Source organism: Glycine soja, chromosome 1 (assembly GCF_004193775.1).
Source record: "Glycine soja cultivar W05 chromosome 1, ASM419377v2, whole genome shotgun sequence".
NCBI classification, from domain to species: Eukaryota; Viridiplantae; Streptophyta; class Magnoliopsida; order Fabales; family Fabaceae; genus Glycine; species Glycine soja.
In genome coordinates this window covers 49,666,072-49,689,018 of record NC_041002.1, presented here as the reverse complement: position 1 = coordinate 49,689,018, position 22,947 = coordinate 49,666,072, and the positions used below count along the sequence as shown (strand labels likewise).

The window sequence follows — 22,947 nt, the reverse complement described above, 5'->3', positions numbered from 1 at the left end:
CTTGGATCAACTAACTACTATTAATATAAATTTTGTTTCTACCTCTGTGCCAATTTCAGTAAGGGTATATATATAATGAGAAAACAGTGATGATATTAATAAAGGTAAACCGTTAATAAAAAATTGTGTTAAAAATAGAAAAAGTGATCAAGAAGTGATCTTAAGCAACGGTTCACAATTTCTAAGTTTTTTTTGGTGAGCTTGGTCGTGATAGAATAATTTGAGATAAAAAGGTGGGATTCCACCATCCAGGGTGGCTTATATACGGCTTTGGCACACAGTGCACATCCTAGTCCTTGCTATATATTTATGTGCTGCTCCTAGCTACACATTGGAACATCAAGTTAAAAGGAACATCTTAACTTCTCTCTCAATCCTCAATCCTCATCACTCCCCTCCCTCTCCCCCCTCACAACTATTTTCACCAAAAGACTGAAAATCCCTCACTTCTTTAGTCATGCCACAGAACTGCATAGCACCAAAACCAGAATTCTGCAATAGTCATAACTCTGTGGAAGGTCCCCCAGAGATGACTGAGCCACATAACTCAACTGTCCTTTCCTATCCCATGCAAGCCAATGAACAACAACAACAACCTTTCCCAAAACTCATTATGTACCCCATAACTCTGAAGGTAATTCCCCATTCAAATAACAAGAGCTTCAATAATACTCATATCCTACACTTGCATTGATTCCATGTAGCAGTATCTGCATTCATTCATGAGATATATATATTTAGTTACTACTATCTTATCATATATGTTGTGTTTTGGATTGCAGTTTGAGGAGTTGGTTTACAAAGTTAAACTAGAGCAGAAAGGAGGGTGCTGGGGAAGTACATGGACTTGCAAGGAGAAGACCATACTGAATGGAATCACTGGTGTGGTGTGTCCAGGAGAAATACTAGCTATGTTGGGGCCATCAGGCAGTGGCAAAACCACACTTCTCACAGCACTCGGAGGCCGGCTCAACGGCAAACTATCCGGTAAGATCACGTACAACGGCCAACCTTTCTCCGGTGCCATGAAGAGAAGAACAGGTTTTGTGGCTCAGGATGATGTGCTATACCCTCACCTAACCGTCACCGAAACTCTAGTGTTCACTGCACTCCTAAGGCTTCCAAACACCTTGAAACGAGACGAAAAAGTTCAGCATGTTGAGAGAGTGATCACTGAGCTAGGATTGACTCGTTGCAGGAGCAGCATGATAGGAGGACCACTTTTTAGAGGAATATCAGGTGGAGAGAAAAAGAGAGTGAGCATAGGCCAAGAAATGCTCATCAACCCAAGCCTCTTGCTGCTAGATGAGCCTACTTCAGGCTTGGATTCCACCACAGCACAAAGGATCCTTAACACGATCAAACGCCTAGCTAGCGGCGGTAGAACCGTTGTCACAACTATTCACCAACCCTCTAGTAGGCTCTACTACATGTTTGATAAGGTGGTGTTGCTCTCTGAAGGCTGCCCCATCTATTATGGTCCTGCTTCAACTGCCTTGGACTATTTCTCATCTGTTGGCTTTTCCACATGTGTGACTGTCAATCCAGCTGATCTCTTGCTTGATCTTGCCAACGGTAATGGACAGTAATCATTTGTTTCCTTCTCTTTTTTTTACCAGTTATAGTTAAGAACTATAAAACCAATGGATTTCAAAAGTGGAAGCTGGGCACATACTTTTTCTTTTTATCATTGCTTAATTGGCTCCACTTTTTTTTTTTTTATATAAAAAATATACTAATTGTTTGCATGAGATTGAAATATACGATCTTGTTAGAGCTCTAAATTTTTATGACTTAAAATGAATTGACACCAGGTTCAAAACTCATTGTACATATTTGATATATGCATAATCCAAGTCTCAGATTCGGTATTATTTTGAAGAAAACAATACTAACAATGTCATGATGCATTGCAGGGATTGCCCCAGACTCCAAGCATGCAACTGAACAAAGTGAGGGACTGGAACAGGAGAGAAAGCAGGTTAGAGAATCTCTCATCTCTGCTTATGAGAAGAATATAGCTACAAGGCTGAAAGCTGAGGTTTGCAGCCTGGAAGCTAACAACTACAATATCATAAAAGATGCTTGTGCAAGTAGGTCCTCTATTCTCTCTTTTTTAAGAGAAAAACAATCACAAGAAAAAAGTTTCTCTCGATTATTAGTCTTAGTGGCCTGAAATATCTTTACTGATGAATTGATGCAGGAAATTCGATAAAGCCAGATCAATGGTGCACGAGCTGGTGGCATCAGTTCAAAGTACTATTACAAAGGGGAGTGAGGGAGCGAAGGTATGAAGCCTTCAACAGGCTGAGAATATTCCAAGTTGTAAGTGTCGCTTTTCTAGGTGGACTATTGTGGTGGCATACTCCAGAGTCACACATTGATGATCGGGTAAGTAAGAATTGCTTCAAGTTTATCTTTTCTAGTTGATGATATTGACAGCTAATAAATAACATAAACTAAAAAAAAGTTCTGGTAACATATATGATTAGGCCTTTAATTTGACTGAATTCCTTTTTATATTCATGTCAACATTACACCGTTTTCAAGTCCTGTGTTTCCTGAACTCCAAGAAGTCAAACTATGATTAATATTACTTGGCTGCATTTTTTTTGTAAACTATACCCCTCAAGAGGGACTAATATGGGGTTGAATTGTATGTGTAATGCAGGTTGCCTTGCTCTTTTTCTTTTCTGTTTTCTGGGGATTCTACCCTCTCTACAATGCAGTTTTCACATTCCCTCAAGAGAGGAGAATGCTGATCAAGGAACGGTCTTCGGGAATGTACCGCCTTTCTTCCTACTTTCTGGCTAGAACAATAGGAGACTTGCCTCTGGAGCTTGCACTACCAACTGCATTTGTCTTCATAATCTATTGGATGGGAGGGCTTAAACCTGATCCTATGACTTTTATCCTTTCACTTCTTGTGGTTCTTTACAGTGTTGTTGTCTCTCAAAGCCTTGGTTTAGCTTTTGGTGCTATTTTGATGGAGGTTAAACAGGCAACTACTCTAGCTTCTGTGACAACCCTTGTGTTTCTCATTGCTGGAGGGTACTATATACAACAGATTCCTCCATTCATAGTGTGGCTCAAGTACTTGAGCTATAGCTACTACTGTTACAAGCTGCTTTTAGGTGTCCAGTACAATGAAAATGACTATTATGAATGCTCAAAGGAGGAGCTGTGCAAAGTTGCAGACTTTCCTCCTATCAAATCAATGGGCTTGAATCATTTGTGGGTTGATGTGTGCATTATGGCCATGATGTTGGTGGGTTATCGACTTGTTGCTTATTTAGCACTGCATAGAGTTAGGTAGATCAAAATTATGGCGGAGCTCCCATACACAGCACGAGAACTTGGAAGAGTTTTTGCACAAGTCAACTGAGGAATAATGCTAGAATAGTAGACTTATGATGGAACTCATGTAATGAAACTTTTCAACTCTCCCTGACTGAGTTGGATGTACAAGACTTATTTTTAATAGATTTAGAGAATACTAACTCCAAGTTTCTACTTCAACATAAATTCAACTGCCTGAACTCAAGGGACATATGCTTAAGCTACATGTTAAAAGCAAGAAAAATAAAATTTTGCTTTCTAATCAGCATAAAAGATCAAAGATAGTGACTGGACGTTTAAAGCTAAATGCTCAGAACCATTTTTTATCCCGCAAACACAGTTAAGTATCATTTTCAGGCTTTTGAAAGCACAAGTCTGCTGTTTTATTTCTCCCTAAAGAATTTGAATTTAATTTCTAGATACTGACAGTGTAAAAAAAAAATTACGGTCAACCAAATCATCGTTGACATGACTTTAAAGATAGTTATTATAAAAGTCAACACATTTTTTATACATGATAGTTTGTGATTAGATGATAATGTAAACCCTTTAAAATAGTGCTTACACATTTTACTCTTTTTCTAATTGAGTGGAAATTATCAGAGCTTTTGTTGAATTTTTCACTCTAAAAGTATGGCGCTTTAGAATGCCAGGAAGAATTAGCATACCATTAAAAATTGATCCAACCAACCAACTAACCAAGTGATATTCATAATCCAATGATGTATAAATGATGGCATAATTGAAAACAAAATGATAATGAAGATTAAGCCTAGTTAATGCACATCAAAATCAGCTTGTTAAAATAATTGAAAGTGGACGGATGGCAATGTGTTGTGACTAGTGAGTACCAAGAAGACTATTAAAATCAGGTTGATACTTCATGTAAATAAAAAGTGACACCTAAAAGATACGTGTCACAGTCTACTTCGGCATAGTGCATCATGCACTCTAATGACTTTGAAGTTGGACATAGAGAAGGACTAATTCTGCTTAAAATAGTAACAACTAAAACCGGTAGATTGTAGGGTAGATGATCTCTCAATCGTCTTGTCACTCAATTAGTAGTTAAATTTGAAGAAGGAAAGTAAAAAATGTATTATAAACTAAAAGGTATTGCACAGATGATTATAACTTAAGTAATCAAAGTCAGGCTTTCCATGATGGTTTAATAAATCAACAAAGTTAAGAAAGTGAATATTTTGCAGCATAGAAAATGTTATCACTATGCTTACGTCCAGAAGCAAAAAGGATTCATTATTACTTGCCATCCACGACCCAAAAAACTATATATTAATGGAAGCCTAGCAATAGAAATAGCAAAGCAACAGTAAAATCTGATAACTTTGTGGTCCAATTTGGCCTCCACCTAACTCAAGCAACAGAAGTGAAAGGTTCCAATCATGCCTAGGCATTTTCTGATCACCAACCAAATCCCTTAATGCAGGCATTATGTGTAATTGTCAAGTACCTGTGATTGAACAGATGCAAGAATTCTTCCTTCTCCCACTCTAACTCCAAAAAGAAAGGCACATGAAAATATAATGGAAGTTCTATTCCTAGGTAAATCTCGTTGTTAGTTAGATGTTACGCCAAATTTACCTTTTCATCTCCATTATTGTGTACCTATGTGTAGGTACTTCTGAGAATCACTCTTTATTTGCTTTTCCTATTTTGTGTAAAAGCATGCCCATGTGCAGCGCATCAAAGTAAAATCATTGCATTTATAAATTACAGGGTTACAACATGTGCTTTAAAACATCCCGTTATTTTGAACATAATCATAATCCACAGTGGATTCAGTTTAAATATTATACAAACCCCAAGTTACAAATTCAAAACAACCAAAAGAATTTTATACTTCCTGGAAGATGAGGTCCAAGAGATGCTGTACAATGTCACTGACCTCAGCTCAGTATACAAAATTTAAAAAGGAGTCATGGATGAAGAATATGCTGTTTATTTTCCAACATTACTAACTAGTTACCTACCAAGAATAAACAAAATTGCGGAATGTAACTTATCCACGGAAGAATCATGATATCGTCAAAAGATGTCGTTTAACTTGCATTCAGTTAATCATGATACTAAACAAGAAATTGGTCAAAAATCAAATAAGATTCGAAATTTGGCTTAGGTACCAGGTACCACCAAAGTTAAGCAATGTTTCCAAGTTGCTGAAATCCAATAAGAACCCATCCAATTCAACGTTTTATGTGTGAGTGGGACCTCAGAAAGGCTTCATTCTGAGACAGAGAAGTCAAAATGAGCGATGCTATCTATGGTTACAGGACATTGCACATATCCAAAGTGTTGGTTACCATAACCGAAAGTTTCAAGAAATTACAACTACAAAGAATAAACAAAATTAAGGAATGTAACTTTTATCCTCGGAAGAATCATGATATCATCAAGAGATGTTGAGTAGCAATCTAGCATTCAGTTAATCATGATACTAAACAAGAAATTGGTCAAAAGTAACCAACAAAGATTCGGTAGTTAGCTTAGGAACCAGATGCCACCAGAGTCTGCAATCCAATGAGAAACAATTCAATTCAAACATTTACATGTGAGTGGGACCTCAGAAGGGCTTCATCTTGAGATTGAAGTCAATTGAGTGATTCTACTTATGTTTGCAGCAAATTGCACATATCCAAAAACACAACCGAAAGTTAAAGAAATTGACATTTGAGCCAAAGAGTTGTTTGGGTATAATATATGAAATATGTCATGCATAAAGCTTAATTTTAGCACGCATAAATATGCATACACTTATCACATATTCACATATAAAGTAAAAGGTCTATATGCATTGAATTCGAATCTTTTTCTGTAGAAAAAATTACCAGAAATTACACTGAAGGCAAACTGAACAAAGACATAGGACATTTAGGCTCCAAAGAAGTGCAACACCTTAACCAAGGGTATATATGGAAAACTCAGCCTAATTAAGAATAAAATGAGGAATAAAACAGAATACATGTTTCTGTTTGTTTTCCTCTAAATGGATAACATAGATACAACAAGGTTTCAACTGTCACTCCCTAAAGGCTAAAGCATTATTCACCATCCTCGAGAAAAATTAATTATATGCAGACAAATCTAAGTGGTCTTTTGGTTGACTTATTAATTGTCATGTTAGTTACTCACAATAATAAAACTAGTCAACTAATGTAGTAGTAGTATTCACAGTAAATAATCTTTTTTACCGACAAGGTTGTCAAATAATCTAGAAAATTTTTTTCCTACTCTTATAGCATCTCATCTTAAAACTGCATTCATCATACTCAAGAAAAGTTAATGCGTGCAGTTTTTGCATTAAAAAAAAAAAAAAAAAGTCATTGCATGCCGAGAAATTCAAGTTTTCTATTAGCCAGATCGAAGACATTATGAATAAACTTTTCCGTAAATTTTTATTTGCGAAGAAAATAAAATAAATTAAATTTCTCTTGTAAGATAAAATTAATACATACTCCTACGTCTTATTCTTTTTAGAAAATATTTCACTCAATTGTTCATAAATTGAAATGTATAAATTAATCCTAATCACTTGAGACTTTTTTTATTGAGATTAATCTTAGCCCAATCTTGAGCCGAAATTTTATTGAGGTGAATTTTAATGATTTAATCATACTTGAAACCTGTTGTTGATGTATTAATTCAGTCTTTCAACCAGCTGTTAAAAAAAATAGTATTGAAATCCATGTACTACACGGATTTAAAAAAAAAATAGTAAAAGAATAAATAATAAATTGAATGATTAAATAAAATAAATAAATAAATAAATTCAAAAAACTGTCCCACCAATAGATAATATGACTAGACAATTTTAATAATACTATTGACTATTGATTTAACTAAGGCCTCTGTCGAACCAATTTAATTTTAAAACAACGTTTTAATGGCCCAGTCTTGGAGTGGACCATATTGAGCTTTGGGGGCTGTTGCTATGCGCACCCAGTACAATTACTGGTACACCTAGTAAAATAATAAAATTCCATTTTCACCCTTCCTTAAAATTGATACGGATTGATCAAATCCTTTCTATTTTAGCGGTTTTGCTGGGTGTATCAGTAATTATACTGAGTGCGCCTAACAGCAGCCACCTTTGGGTAATATTTGGTCAAGCCCTTTCTATTTTACATTTGTTTATCTCTTCGTGCTCCCATTTTCCTAAATAAATAAAATATTCAAAATAGTTTACTCTTTCCTCTTCTCCTCAGCTTCCCCATCCTAGTTTTTCCTCTCACAAACACTCCCTTGCTCTTTTCCTCCCAATTTTATACCCTCTTAATTATCTTAAAACTCATACAAATAAGTTTTTATTGATAGAAAATATACAATTTTCTACACTGAACTTACATAACATTACATGACTATTAATTTTTTTACTAACAAGATAAATATTTTTTGACAAAAAAACCATTTAGTAATAGTGTAAACATATTTTACAATATTATCTAATCATAAATCATTATGTATAGTTAATGTGTTGATTTTTATAAAATTATTTTAAAAATTATATCAATAATGATTTGTGATTGAAAGATAATATGAAACAATTTTATATTGTTAGTGTATTATCATTAAATTTTATATATTTTTCTAAAAAAACTAGATATGTATTTAACATAATAAAAAAATAGATAATATATTTTTTAAGAAAATTACACAAACATGTTATTTTATTGTTTAGTTATTTATCAGGTGTTTATGATTAACATTTCATAATAACAATTAGATAAGATGACTTATTTAAAAAAATAAAATTCAAAAATTCAATTAAAACAAATAAAGTTTAGAAACGCAATTGAAATCTGATAAAAGTATACAAACTCGTAGATCAATTTAACCTAATTTATTTTTTTAAAAAAATAAGAATGAAATTAATTACATCTAAAGTTCTAATATTTCTTCTCTAGACTAAAAACTAGTATTTTTCAATATTTCACAATAAATTTATATTCAACTATTGACTTAAAAACCAACTTTAAATTAATATATATATATATATATTATTGATCTTTCTGCATTGAAAATTTTGATTTGTGAGATTTTACAGTACTTTGAAACATACATTTTAATCTGTTTAGGAGATAAACGGCGGTGGAGCAAGAGAGAGCAAGAGAGAGAGAGAAGGTTTGGAAGAATCGCGATGGAGGGTGAGGAAGGAGGAGGCATAAGGCTGAGCAAGCGAATCGCAAACGGAGAGGTTGACTACAAGACCAAATCCGGCACCGCCTGGAGCCACTCCTATCTCAACCAGAAGCCATGGCACCCTCTTTCTTACCCCAACCAACGCCGCAAGTGGATCGCCGAACAGACCCACGCCAATCGCCAACGCCGCACCGAAGAGGTTTCTCGCGAGGTACACCTTCTTCTCTCTTCCTTCCTTAACAACAATTCATCTTCTAATCCCTCTCTCTTTGCGTCTTATAATTGCAGTTCGCTCAGGAGCAAGAGTTCTTTCGCCAAACCGCTCTCATCTCCAAAAAAGAGAAGGAAAAGGTCCGAATCGCATCCTCTCTCTCTCTCTGCGTCTTCCCTCGTTTCATGAATTTTGAAATTAGGGTTTTGTGTAGGTGGAGCTCATGCAAGCTGTTAGTTTCATGTACGTTCGTCCTCCGGGCTACAACGCCGAGAGTGCCAAAGCTGCTGAAATGAACGACGAGAAGAAAAAAGAGGACATGAGCAAGGGGCTTAGTGCTGATGAGGGACCTTCCTCTTCCATGTACCTCCTTCATCATATTTTTTGTATATCAACAATAACAATAACGAAACTTATCTGTTATTGCTTACTAGTTTTCAGTTCTTGTGTGATTGAATATGTTTGTTTATTGCTTGTCTCCTAGGCCGCCGCAGAGTTCCTCGCATTTGAATGAAGAGAAGAAGAAACCGAGGCCCAAGGATGTTTTCGGGCGGCCTCTTCCGACTGAGGAAGAATTCGAAGTTCTTAAAAATGCGCCTAGGTATGTCGATTGGTGTTATTTTGTTTGGTTTGTGTTTATATTAATGTCCGACTTGTGTGTATTCTCAAGCTATCGAATGACGTGCTTGCTTATACTCTCCCAATGATGGCAGCCTTTGGTGTCAAGAGATGAATGTGCTGTGTGGTATTCAAAAGCTATCTAATGATGTCCTGTTTTTCAATTTTGGTTGGATTGCTTGGTATTGTAAGAAGCAGAATTAATTGTACTAAAGTCTAGGTCTACGACTATAGATTTTTTGCAGCACATTGAGATTACTTTTGATTGTGTTGTCTCTGTTATGAGCTAAATACAAGCATATAGCAAACAGATCTCTGTGAGAAACTGAAGTTCTTTATCATTGACTCAAATTGGATAACTGGCTGGAAATTTCGACATGGAAATGTATTTTTCAAGTTTAATTGCTGATGTGAGACCCCATGAACTTCTGTAAACCTATTTAATTGTACTTTTAGTAACCGAATGGTTTTTAGGCTGGAAACAGGAGCTCCTGCCAGGGTGAAACCTTTTGGAATTGAAGTCCGTAATGTAAAATGCTTAAGATGTGGGAACTATGGTCACCAAAGTGGTGATCGTGAGTGTCCCTTGAAGGATGCTATAATGCCTAATGAGGAAAGCAGATTGAAAAGAGATGATCCATTGAATGCTATCCTTGCCCACACGGATCCTACTGAGGTCAGTTGCTCATTTAGTTGAACCATTGTTTCGGAAATTTACAACTTAGTCTTTGACTTTGTACGTCAGTAGAGTTTAGTTTCATTTTTTGTTGACAAGTTAACTAATTTGAACATAGATGTTCTAGGTATTCTTTTATTTCTTCACTCTTCTATTAAATAACTAATACATTTTTCTCCAAGTCAGTTACACTGTTTGAAGCTACAGAATTGCAATATACTTATCATAACTTGCTTATAAAAAGAATATAACTCATGTCACGGTGAGATGGCTTACTTGTGATCACAAACTGATGTTCACAAATGTTGAGAATTACATTTATTACATTTGCTAAAATGCCATTTATGCCTATCTTACTTTAATCTCAATCCCAGTCTCTAATTAGTTCAAGATCTCTGTGGCATAAATTCACTTGCTGCCAATTGTTGAATATGTGATAATTTAAGCAAGCAATTCAGAATTTAAATTTGGTAATTTGGTATCCTGCTGTTTCTAATTATATATTTTCGTACTATTCAAGGGATAATTCTTCCTATACATCACACTACACTATCCATAGTCCATTCATTTCGATTACTTCATTAATAGATTCTTGCCCCATCATTTACAAGCTATGCCCAATCTCTGATGAGAGTGGATTTGGGTTAGCTTGTTTTACTTTTGCCATAGCTGAAAATGAAAATGTTGTAGAGAGAGATTTTACCGGGAAAGCTTTTTTTAAGTGAAATAATCAAAACCGAATATGCAGATATTTGGATGAAAAGGCTAGTTAAGAACTTGGGAAAAACTACCTCTTACAGATGAAGGGGAGAAAATGTGAATTCAGGAAGATTTTGAAAATTCAACCTTAGCTGGACAATTTTAGATTGCCTAATGAGAAAATTCAACAAATTGAGTGCAGTAAAGAACAATTTTAGACAATTTTATCATACATCCTGCCAATGTTCTTTACTGCACTCAATTTGTTGTTGGGAACTGCATTTTTGTGTCATTCAAATTATAGTCTTGATGCCAATGAAGATGTGTATTACTTTGTTTTTGCTAAAAAGATGATATAATATTGACATGTTTTATGGTGTTGTTCGGCAAATGATGCAGCCCCTAAAATGGGAGCTCAAGCAAAGGCCTGGAATCAGTCCTCCTCGAGGAGGGTTCAAACCAGATGATCCAAACCAGCAGATAGTTGCTGAGGATGACATATTTGATGAGTATGGAGGTATCTACTAGCAGCTCTAATTTTTTAAGTTATGCCTTTAACTGTTGCATGTTTATCCAAGGCAATCATAATTATTGCCTATTTTTCAGGTTTTCTTAGTATGGATAATATCCCCGAGTTATTAACCAACTTTTCTAAGAAACCAAAGAAGTCCAAAAAGAGCAAGCACAAAAAGCAGCTACAATTAAATTCAGATAGTGAAGCATCATCGGATGATGGAGAGAGGAGGTCTAAGAAAAAAAAGGTTAAGGTAAACAAAAAGAAGCGAGATCGTGCTAGGTCAAGTTCATCAGAAACTTCAGTCTCTGTAGAAGGTCATGGAAAGAGCAGACACAAGAGTTCCCATTCTTCAGAAGATTCAGACAGTTACTGGAATGATCGAAGTAGGACTAAACGAGAGCGTTCCTTTTCATCCAAAGGTTCTGACCATTCTAGGCATGGTAGGAGTAAACATAACAGAAGAAAGCATGTTTATTCATCTGAAGATTCTGACAGTCAGAGGGATGATCAAAGTAGAAAGAATATACAAAAGCATAAGAGCAAAGATAGCAAAAAAAGACATTCATATTCATATGAGAATTCTGGTCCTGCCCGTGATCATGCTGATAACAAGAGCAGGGATGCACTTTCTTATTCATCTGATGATTCTAATCATCAAAGACAACCCAAGGTTAAGAGGAGCAGCCTGAAGCACTCATCAACTGCCCATTGTGATTCTCAAAAGCATGACAGAAATTATGGTTTTGATCGCTACCAAGGAGATCAGAGCAGAGCTGTGTCTGAAGATTCTGATGTCCACAAGGATGATCAAAATAGAAGAATGAAACAAAAGTATCGCCATACACCCAAGGGTTCTGAGCATCCTGAAAGTGATATGGATAAACAGAACAGAAAAAAGCAGTGTTATTCATTGAAGGATTCTAGTGCTGCTGATGGATATCATAGAAGTGAAAAAAGTAGATATTATGAGCATTCTTATTCATCTGATTATTCTGATCATCGTGAGAAACATCATAAGTCAAGAAGGAGCAGCTACAAGTATTGAATAGTTCATTGCAACTGTCAAGCATCACAGAAATTATTATAGAAGGCGGAGTAGATCTTCGTAAGGGATGCCAAAATAGAAAACACCAATGTCATCGTTTTGGCCAGTGTGTCCATATGTCTATTAAGTTGTTTAATGTATTAAAGAAGAAGTGTAAACATTTCATTAAAAAAGAGGAAGTAAAAATTAGTGCACCATGAAGTCGTTGTATTATTTGTGTTGTTTTCCACATTGCCTTCGTGTAAAAGAGTTGGCATACCCTTTTTTATTTATTTCCTCCTTTTAATAAAGGATTTTCTTTTTTTGCTCTTATGAGATTTTTTAGATTAAGTTCTTTTAAAGTTTAGTATAAGTAAACAATTCCAATCGTTAATAAGAAAACTAAAAATTGTAATAATGGTTGCAACTCTCGTTGCTGCACCACACCAAAACCAACTTGCTATGTCAATGTTACCATCCATTTGTTCCTCTACATGTTTATAAGTCCATATACTTTATATTGAAAATCAAGGGATGGTGGCCAAATTACAAGATGAATGAAATTTTAGAAGAAAAAATAGATATATAACGAGTAAATAGTGTATGTACTAGTAGTGTAAATGATTTTTACAACGTCCATCGAACAACAAATGTATCTTTGTATAATTTATGAACATGTTCTTTACTTTTCATTACTTGAGAACTTAATCCAGATTTTTTTTCACTCTTAATTAAAGCATTTTTTTCACCCTTATAAATTACTGAATTCAAACATGTTTAAACTCAATCAATTTATGTTTTCATTTTCTTTTTATTTAATTTAATTTTTTTAGTTTTAATTTAGGCTTTAATTTAGGCTTTAATTTGTCATTTTTTAATTTAGGCTTAAGCTATTTTTTTATCCTCATTCTTGTAAGTACATGGTGAAGATAACTACAAATAACAGCTGGTTAATGATGGTAAGTGATTTTATGGTCATTGTTATAATTGAAAAGCTTATTATCATACAAATAATTTTTCCTTCTTGTTTTTTTCAAACCTCCTCCATAATATACTAAATATAAACCTCTCAAAAAATATTCAAATCGTAGTTGGCCAAATTAATAGAAACCACCCTCTTATACTAAACTAAACTCCCATTGACTAACATAATATATAAGGCTCTGTAATAATGTTAAATTAGAAAATGCTCACAAACTAAGTTAGAATAAAGGGCATTAAGCCCTTATTTCACAAGACTAAAAATAATGCAATGAAATAGCCTAATGCAACACAGAACGAGAGAATGACAATTCAGTTCCTTTTCCTTTAATAGTTTATCTTACTTCTCAATTTCTGATAAAGAATGGTGAATGTAAAAAAAAAAAAAAATGAATCTTGTACTCATGTAATTTTTATGGGTGATATGGAATCACATTTGTTCATTCATGAATAGCAAGATTCAAAGTCATATTAGATTCATGTGATGCAAACTTGAGGCTAGTGAAATTATGTGCCTGTTTGGTTGAGCATTCAGTGTTGTGAACATGCGTCGACTCTGAAACAAAAGTTTCTTCATCATTTTAAAAAAATTTACGTTGATTTGTTGGAAAACGCATATCCTTGACTCAATCCAAACACGCTACGTATCAAATTGTGTAATGTCAAATCACGAATAGCTGAATAACTATGGTGATGAACGCATAGGGCTTGGAAATATCATGCATATATACTAAAACCCCAACAATGTGAAACAAGACAGTGGAACAAATAACACCACCTTAAAAAAATAAAAATAAAAAAACTAAGTCTGATACAACAAATTTCCATGTTTCTTAGCGGTTGGTCACAGACCATGTACTTGAAGACAAAATGACCTATTTAATGTACTAGAACCAGTTACCATCAGTAACAGTACCATCAAAGCAAAATATCAGACTGATTTCACAAAATGGTTAGACAGCAATTTAGCAATCTCTGTGAACCCAACCTTATCTTTCCCCTCAAAAATGGTCTTCAGCTTCTCATCACAAAAGATCTCCTTCTTATTTGCTGGATTCTGCAAAATAGTTCTGTCATGCCATTGTAAAGACAACCAACAATGAAAAGACACGAATGACAGACAAGATAAAAAAAGGTTCCATGATACAAAATAAATTATCCTACTTCTATAACTAATGCCATGAAAGCTTCCACTTAGTTATTGACAGGAAAAAAAAATGAGAAAACATACAGCAGGAAAATCTCAGCACAACAGAAGAAAAGGCCAACAATGATCAAGATTGCCATCAGCAGCTCAGAATTGAACTAAAGAAGCAGGAATCTCAAAGACAGGAAAACACGGAGACACTCCAGAAACCAGCTCATAAATAATCTATCCCCCTTCCAAAAATCATATTATCATTGCATAATAACTATCTTAATAAAACAAGTAAATATCTACTTTAGTCCCTGTAATTAGTCTTACTTTAGTCCTTGAATTTACAAAATTCTCACTTTCGTCCATGACTTTGCAAATCATCATTCCGTTTAACTCAAGTGAAAAAGGGCTAAAATGTTTTCCAACACTAAACCCTTACATTTTCAAGGACTAGAACATGGATTTCTCACATAATCAGTGTGTTTGGTTTTGCTTCACGTTAGAAAAATCGATTGAAATTTTCACATTAACAGCAAAGCAACAAAATATAGCTTTCACTTTTTCACATATTTACACACATTCAGTTGTTTCAACTCAAAACCAAACACACATCACAGCTACGACCTAAACTGCAAAACGCTAAATCATTACATAAATAGCAGTTCTTACACTACACTTACTACACTAATTATATGAAACAGAGATAGCGTTCAACATTGCAGACAGAGAAGCACAAAACCAAACGAATAGCCTCATTCTGCAACAATACTACTAAAACCCAACTTAACAAGCACAAACACATAATAAGCAAAACACAATATAGTAGTAAAACCACAAACGATGACACAACACATAATAAGCACGAAAACAATCTCATCCCAAACACGTTTTTCTTTAGGGTGAAAAGTAACTCTACCGATAAGTTAAAAAAAAAAAGATGAAAATGCGAAGATTGCAAAGAGAGACAACAACATTGCGCGAAAGCGGAAACAAGACCTGAAGATTCTGCAGCTTGATGTAGGCCCAGACTTTCTTGACGGCTTCGGTTCGGGACACTTGAGGAGCGCCGAGGAAGTCTCCGAGCTCGGAAGACACCGGAACCACCTTCTGTATGCCGGAGTTGGTGGTCCTGGGCGCGGCCGTCTTCTTCACAGCGGCTTTCGCAGCGGCTCCGCTGGACGGAGCGGGTTTCTTCTTCGCCGCGCTCTTCGCCGCCGCCGCCATGAACGCTCTGCCGGCGATTGCCCCGAAAACCCTAGCTGGTGCCATGATCGTTCCGCTAAAACCCTATTTCGTTTTCTGATTCCAAAAAACCCTAGAGGGTGAGCGAGTGAGCGAATGAGTATGAGAGCGTGAGAGTGAGAGGGTTGAGTTGAGGCATTTGGCCTTGGGTTCCCTCGCTCCTCGATGATCCCACAGTACTTTTCTATTATTTAGAGCAACTTTACTAAAAGATTCTAAAATCTTATATCATTTTTTTATTCCACAATGTAATATAGGATTAAAGTTTTTTTTTTTTAGTCAATCTTATTTTAGACTTTAAATAAATTTTAATATGTTTCACATGAATCTCATTTTTAAATATTTTATTTAAATAATTAAATATAATTAATTAAATAATTAAATTTAATTGATTAAATATGTAAGAAAAAATTATAAATATTAAAAAATAAAAAGATAGCATAAATTTAATTTTTATTTATGACTAAATATCAAATAAATAAAAAATATATAAATTCGATAATGAAAAATGTAACACATTAATGTTAAAGAAAAATTAAATTTCATTATTGTCATAACTGTAATGCTTTCAAATATGTTTCATCAAGTCTGTTTAAAGTTGTTGATGAATTTTTCATATATGCATAACCTGTCTTATTTGTATGTAGCAAAGTAACCAAAAATATCATAAGATACTTCAACATTTGAAATGTAATGTTATTGTCAACATGATCATAATCAACATCGATATTACCATTCAATGTATATCTTCATCTACAACAATCATGTTATACAATATAATGCATGTCATCATTATATCCTTCATTGTATCCATGTTCCAAGCACGCGATGGACCACATATAATTATAAATCGAGATTTGAGCACACTAAATGTTTGTTCCACATCCTTTCTCACTACTTCTTGACATTTTGCAAATAATTTTCTTCTAGGACCTTGTGACATTGGTATGGTCTACACAAATGTGACCCAATCAGGATAAATACCATCTACAATATAGTACTCCATATTATATGGAGTTCCATTAAATGTAAATCGTCCCGGAGAAACTCGACCTTGCAAAACATCGTCAAACACAGATGATTGATTTAACACATTAATGTCATCATTCGAACCTGCAACTCCAAAATATGCATGTCAAATCCACAAGTCTTGTGAAGCAACGACTTCAAGTATTATTGTGGATTTGCGATGATCACCTCTACGATAATGGCTCTGTCATGCAAATGGACAATTTTTCCACTCTTAATGCATGCAATCAATTAGAACCTAACACATCTAGAAATCCTTGTGCATCTTGAATTTGTAGTAGGCAATTGATGTCATTCTTGTTGGGTCTTTTCAAGTACTCTTGTCCAAATATCTCATTGACACCCCTTACAAATTTTTGTAGCATTGAGTTACAGTGCATTCGTCAATTCTAACATACTCATCCACACAATTGATAGATGATCTATATGCCAATATATGAATAGTTGCAATGCACTTTTGCAATGGCAAGAGACCTATTCTGCCAACAACACCAAGTCTCATTTGGAAATATTCATCATGATTAAAGAGCGTTGACAATTCAAATGAACAATTATTGTTGCATTCGGAACCTGTCATAATTGAGTCTCTGTGTATACCAATTTTTTTAAGAAGTACTCATTCATCAATCGTAGATGTCCATCTTCACAATTGCGATTAATCACTCTTCTAGGTCTTCTGCCTCGACTATTGTTACATTTCATGTAAGTAGCTCATGATTTGTTCATCACTATCATCGTCAAGTGTTTCATAAACAATTTGTTTCCAAACTTTCTCGAAGTCATTATTTGGATCCATTTTATGAATGATTGATTGCATAAACGAGTGAAAGAAGATGATTGTTTGAAGAAGACATACAAGAATGAATGAGAATTGAACAATTTAGTAACAAATTATACAACAACTAGTTTTATAGCGGCTAGTTTCATAACAACTAGTTTTATAACGACTACTTATGCAACAGTTAGTTTTATAACAATCGAGTTTCATAAAAAAAATCAAAAAATTAAAAGGTAGTTACAATTTATTTTTTTAAAAAAAAGATAAATCAAACATGATTCCTAAAAATACTAATTAAAAGACAACTACAACAAATTAATATTACATGCCTAGTTTACGCCTAATTATTTTACAAAAGGCTTGATGATATTGGAGTTTTCATTTAGACATTATAGATGTGTCATTCATTAAAATGTCGTAATACTCCTTTTCCAATTATTTCTCCCTTAAGACTATTACTTTGGCGTTGAGAATATTTCTTTTCCTCATTGCTTTCTCCACATCAATCAAGTCCACATGATTGGTAAATGTTCCTACTCCTTTCCCCTTGTTTTTCCTTTTGGCTGCCTTTTGCCCCATTGGGTTGACACTTTAAGATAATGTGTCAGCTTCAGAATCTTCTATTGGTGTTTCTGGATTAGATGGTGATGAATATGCTCCAGATGCAAAAAATTTCATCTTTTTATAGCAATTTTCAATAAACTGGTGTAACCATTTTGGTTGATCTTTCAGAAGTCGTCAAGCATGCTCCAAACCAAAATCACTTCCTTCGTCTTTCTTCCAAATGACATATGAATGAAGCATGACATCATTATTCGTGAAACCACTTTTCTTTAATAATAACATTTGCTTGTAATGACCCTTGAACTTTTGCATGCCCAAATTAATTTTTTGTCATCAGGATTTTAGTTGATTCACTGCTCTCTCGTAGTTCACCTCAAAATTTGTTGTAATTTTTTGTGACTCTCAACCAAAACGCTTCTTTTGTTTGACCAACACCAACAATTGGATCGGTTGAGATGTTGAGCCATGAACTAATGAGGTGTGTATCTTTTTCAATTGCAAAGACAAATTCAGGCTTCCTTTTTGTAAAAGACTCTCTTATTTCCTCACCAGTGATACCTTCTAGCCCAATTTGGATAAAAAGTTGTGGAAATTGTGAACCAACTTCAATTCAGTTGGTTAACAACGTGTTTGAATTGACATTCATTTCTGTTAAACTTGTTTGCTTTGTGATAGAAGGATTTTCATAATTCATTAAATGTAAATGCCATTTACAATGAACATCTACGTTTGCATGAATTGACATAGTTTAACCATGTGTTTGAACTGTGGGGCATCATAATGGAATTTCAAATGGCCTAGGAGCAAGGGTACCAAAAGGTTTGGGTGGAGAGTGATTACAAAGTGGCTATCAACCTCGTGACCTCTAATAATGCTAATCATCATATGCGGCCTCTTATCAGTATAGCTAGAACTCATGCACGAAATGTGATCTGTCAAGCTTACTCATACTTACAGGGAAGCAAATTTTGTTGCTGACAAATTAACTAATTCATTTCTTGTTTTACTTTTAGGCTTACATGTGTATAGTCAACCACCTCTAGATTGTAAATTTCTTTTGTGGAGGAATCTTATAGGGTTTTGTTGGGCCCCTTTTATGTTAATATAGGGGCTTAGTTCCTCCTTTTGATAAAAAAAAACCTTGTGTTTGATAACACATTGGTTACTGCCTTATTGGTGGATGTGGATCCAACAACAGTGATAAAGGTAGCTTATGTGTCATTTACTGCATTGGATGTGAAAAAAGGAAGACATGTGCGTGAGGAGTATGGTAAATTTTTATCACCTAACTGAGGGTTGCGAAGCAACCTTGAACTATCTTGGACTGTTAAACACAAACAATGACCAAGCCTTCCATGTTGCTTCATCACACGATGGTGGGACAATGATGATTTGAAAACTGAAAATATATACACTTGACAAATCACGTGTATACCTAACTAGGTAGATGAATTTAAAGCTACATCTTACTAAGGGTTGATTACTTACCATGAATGAACCAATGAAGTAGATCATTTTTGTTGTGGACCTACGACATTGCCAAAAAAATATTAAGGCTTAAGATGGACTGTTGTCATTGACTGTTGCGGATCTTGGACTCACTTATCGATTCCCTTGATCATGTTTAGAAGAAAAGGATGAGGAAAAATCCTTCCAATACATAGTGAATAGTACAAGACTAAACAAAAAATAAAGTATGTAAAGGAATAAATGAAATTATTATACAATAGTTATATAAAGATGTAAAATACATCAATCGGTGAACTCATATAAGTTATATGACAAATAGTTCTTGTTAGGCGTTTGGCAAATGTACCAAATATCCAAGTAATAAAGTCTTGGAAGTCCGAGTGTTGAATTCCACAGGAATTTTGTGTTGTACTTATCTTGGATACTTTTCAATTTATAAGTGGAAAATAATAAAAGAGAGGGGTAGAAGAAAGAATAGGAACAATAATTGGAAATTATAAGTAATGGAAAACAAAAGAATTAAAAGCAGAGTAATCAAAGTGGGAATTCAATGGAATACAAGTGTTAGGACCTAACATGCCCTATTTGCCTATAATATATGATTTTATGATTTTTCTTTACCAATTCAGGTGATTTTATCTTACCCACATTTATTCATTTACTTGTCCCTGATGCCTCATGATGACAAGCCTATTTTATTTATCTATTTCCCAAATGTCTTTGAAAAGATTCATCAAATAAAATGTATGAAGTCTGAATTCTAGATCTTGTAAAGTGCATAGGCATAAAATTATCATTCTATGTCTAACAATGATTTTCTTATAATATCTTTTCTTTTTGTCCTATTAGAAGTTACCCTCTGTCGAGCACCTAACCCTAAAAGAATGTCAAGATGAATAATGCATGAAAGATAAATAAAAAAGATAGTAGGATAGAAAACACCTGGTATTGCATTGATAAATAGTGAGAGCACATCATACATCGCTTGGCTTGTTAGGCCTGTCAGGCCCTAACTAGGAGTTTAATCACTCATGGCCATTAAGGGCTTTACAATGAATGGGGTATAAGAACTGATGGAATAAAATGGGTGAAAGAAAGAAAGAAAAGAAATGGTGGAAAGGGAGAAGAGAATTCCCCAAGGAAGAGTTCTCAGGCTCTAGGTAGTAGTGAGAATGCTCTGAGACTCGGTGTGTCTTTTCCCTTTGGTTTCACTCTCTATTTATAGTTGCTGAAATGAGATTTGGGCCATCGTAGGCTCGCTTAGCGCGTCCTTCCTCACTCAGCACAGACTGGATTGTGCGCTTAGCGAGCTCTTCTCGCTTAATGCGTTCTGTTCTGTTGGAAAGCATGCTTAGCGAGCTTCTCTCGCTTAGCGCATTCTGTTTATGTTTTGCCCGCTTAGCACCTGTTGCCCGCTTAGCGCGGGTGTTGAGTCTCGCGCTTAACGCCCGCACTTAGCGTTTGTGTCTTCCGTCGTGCTCAGCACGAGCTATGCGCTAAGCGAGGAATCTGGGCTGAGCCTTGTTGCTGGTTTCTTCTTTTCTTCGTTATTCATCCACTTTTTGCTTTTAGTACCTTCAATTTTTATATCTGCAGTCAAGATTTAACGAAACATCAATTTTTTAACACTTAAGTGCAAATAACTATTAAATAATTATTTTTAAAGACAATTTTGCTTTATTTTCTATTATCAAAGTACAATTATTTAACCGTTATCAATTCTACACTATTATTAACCATGAATTAGACTAAATTGGTTGAGTAAAAATAAAAATCAAATCAATTACAGTTGGTTGAGTTTAGTCGTTCGAAAATAATTATCCTACACCGTATTTTTGTAGTTCATCATGAGTGGAAAGAAGAGATATAGAAGAAACAAAATAAAAGAAGAAAAAGAAAATATGTAGTAATAAATATGATAAATAAGGAGAGGGATAGAATATTCCGCAAAGAAAAGGGGAGGGATAGAAATAAAATTGAGGTAGAGATGAAATGGAAGAGAAATTTTAAAAAAATTATTATTTTAAGTTATGTGCTACATTCTAATCCATTTTGACATGAATCAGATTGTTAGTCGTTGTAAACAAATATAAACAAGTTGTTTTTAATAATGTTTGCCTCTACGATTTCAAAGGTCATTAATTACTAATTTATTTTATGTATAAATATAAAAGTTTGTCAAAATAATTTTAGTATGAGAATACATTTAAACAGTAAAAAAAGAGATTATATTTAAAGTTTTAATGAAATTATGAGAATCTATACAATAATTTATTATATATTTTATATTAAGAAGCAACTATTAATAAAATTAAATGTATAAGTAAACACAACTTATTTATATATAGATATCATTAAATTGATATAAAATTCTTATGAGAAACAATTAATTATATGAATTAACTCATTGATAGAAAAAAATAATGATAAGCCAAAAAAAAAAAAGATAGTATATTTTCTTAACATTAATATATCAAAAGTACAAATTATATAATTTTTTTACCAAAAAAAAAACCAACAATTTTGTCAATTCTAAAGATATCCAGATGAGAGTTACTATTGTTCCCATGATAATTGGTCCATATCAAGGGGTTGAGATTTTTTTTATTCCAAAAACACCCTTATCACGAAATCATGATTCTGTTCTACAAAATGCACACCAGAATCGTGATTTTTTTTTTTACACACCAGTTTTCATCTCTCCTCATTCACATCAGAATCATGATTGCATTGTATTCATATACAACGAAATCACGATTTCATTGTATATTGTTTGTCACCCTAAACATAACAAATGAATCGTGATTTCGTTGTTATATTTGGCGGCACCCCTTAACAAAACGGAATCATGATTTCATTGTGAATAGTTTTTATTTTCACAACAGAATTGTGATTTCGTTGTGATTAAAAATTTATCTACAATGAATCGCAATTCTGTTGGGATAAAAAAAATATTCACAACGGTATCTTGATTTTGTAATGGTGTTTTTTTTATTAAAAAAAACAAGAAAAAACACATTTGTGTGAAGCTTAAATATGTTTTTTTTATTGAACACTGCAATGCTGCATTTATTGCCCATTTATTGTCCGAGACTTTTTTTTTTCTAAGATGTATTAATTGAACACCATTTTTTCCAAGACATATTTAATGAACAACCGTTTTTCCTTATATGCATACCAATCGTATTAAATATATACGCAATCTAAACCGTCTATGTTTTTGGTGTCATCTCAACTGTTGATATGATATGAGTCATGAGAAAACAATATATCATCTAATATAAATAGCAACTCAACATCTTTGTTTGATATTCACCATATTGGTTAAAACAAGGAGAGCATATTTTCTCTTGTGTATTGTGATGGTGACATGATTCCATCATCTGAAAGGATAATATTTGAATGTCCTAGCGGTCACCAAGTCGTCACAATAAGTAATCACATGTCGCTTGATGCCTTAAGGAAAACAATTATTAACGACATCAAAGGTTGCATAATTTTACT

General features: G+C 34.1%; 3 protein-coding genes across 3 annotated transcripts; 2 read left to right on the top strand and 1 right to left on the bottom strand.

Moving 5' to 3' along the window:
- The first annotated feature begins 318 nt into the window (after nt 1-318).
- LOC114418779 (ABC transporter G family member 14-like) lies at nt 319-3,525 on the top strand. Its single transcript, XM_028384285.1, has 5 exons — nt 319-634; nt 783-1,575; nt 1,917-2,093; nt 2,204-2,391; nt 2,672-3,525. Exons 1-5 carry the CDS (start codon nt 458-460, stop codon nt 3,314-3,316), a joined length of 1,980 nt encoding a protein of 659 aa, XP_028240086.1. The 5' UTR covers nt 319-457; the 3' UTR covers nt 3,317-3,525.
- Nucleotides 3,526-8,384: 4,859 nt separating this feature from the next.
- On the top strand, nt 8,385-12,572 carry LOC114418769 (uncharacterized zinc finger CCHC domain-containing protein At4g19190-like). Its single transcript, XM_028384274.1, has 7 exons — nt 8,385-8,707; nt 8,785-8,847; nt 8,922-9,070; nt 9,192-9,308; nt 9,800-10,001; nt 11,100-11,217; nt 11,307-12,572. The coding sequence occupies exons 1-7, from the start codon at nt 8,495-8,497 to the stop codon at nt 12,260-12,262; spliced, it is 1,818 nt and encodes a 605-aa protein (XP_028240075.1). The 5' UTR covers nt 8,385-8,494; the 3' UTR covers nt 12,263-12,572.
- A 1,358-nt stretch (nt 12,573-13,930) lies between these two features.
- LOC114418759 (protein TRI1-like) lies at nt 13,931-15,795 on the bottom strand. The gene is made up of 2 exons (XM_028384264.1): nt 15,357-15,795; nt 13,931-14,279 (listed from the first exon to the last, which is right to left on the bottom strand). The coding sequence occupies exons 1-2, from the start codon at nt 15,627-15,629 to the stop codon at nt 14,154-14,156; spliced, it is 399 nt and encodes a 132-aa protein (XP_028240065.1). The 5' UTR covers nt 15,630-15,795; the 3' UTR covers nt 13,931-14,153.
- Between the last annotated feature and the right edge of the window lie 7,152 nt (nt 15,796-22,947).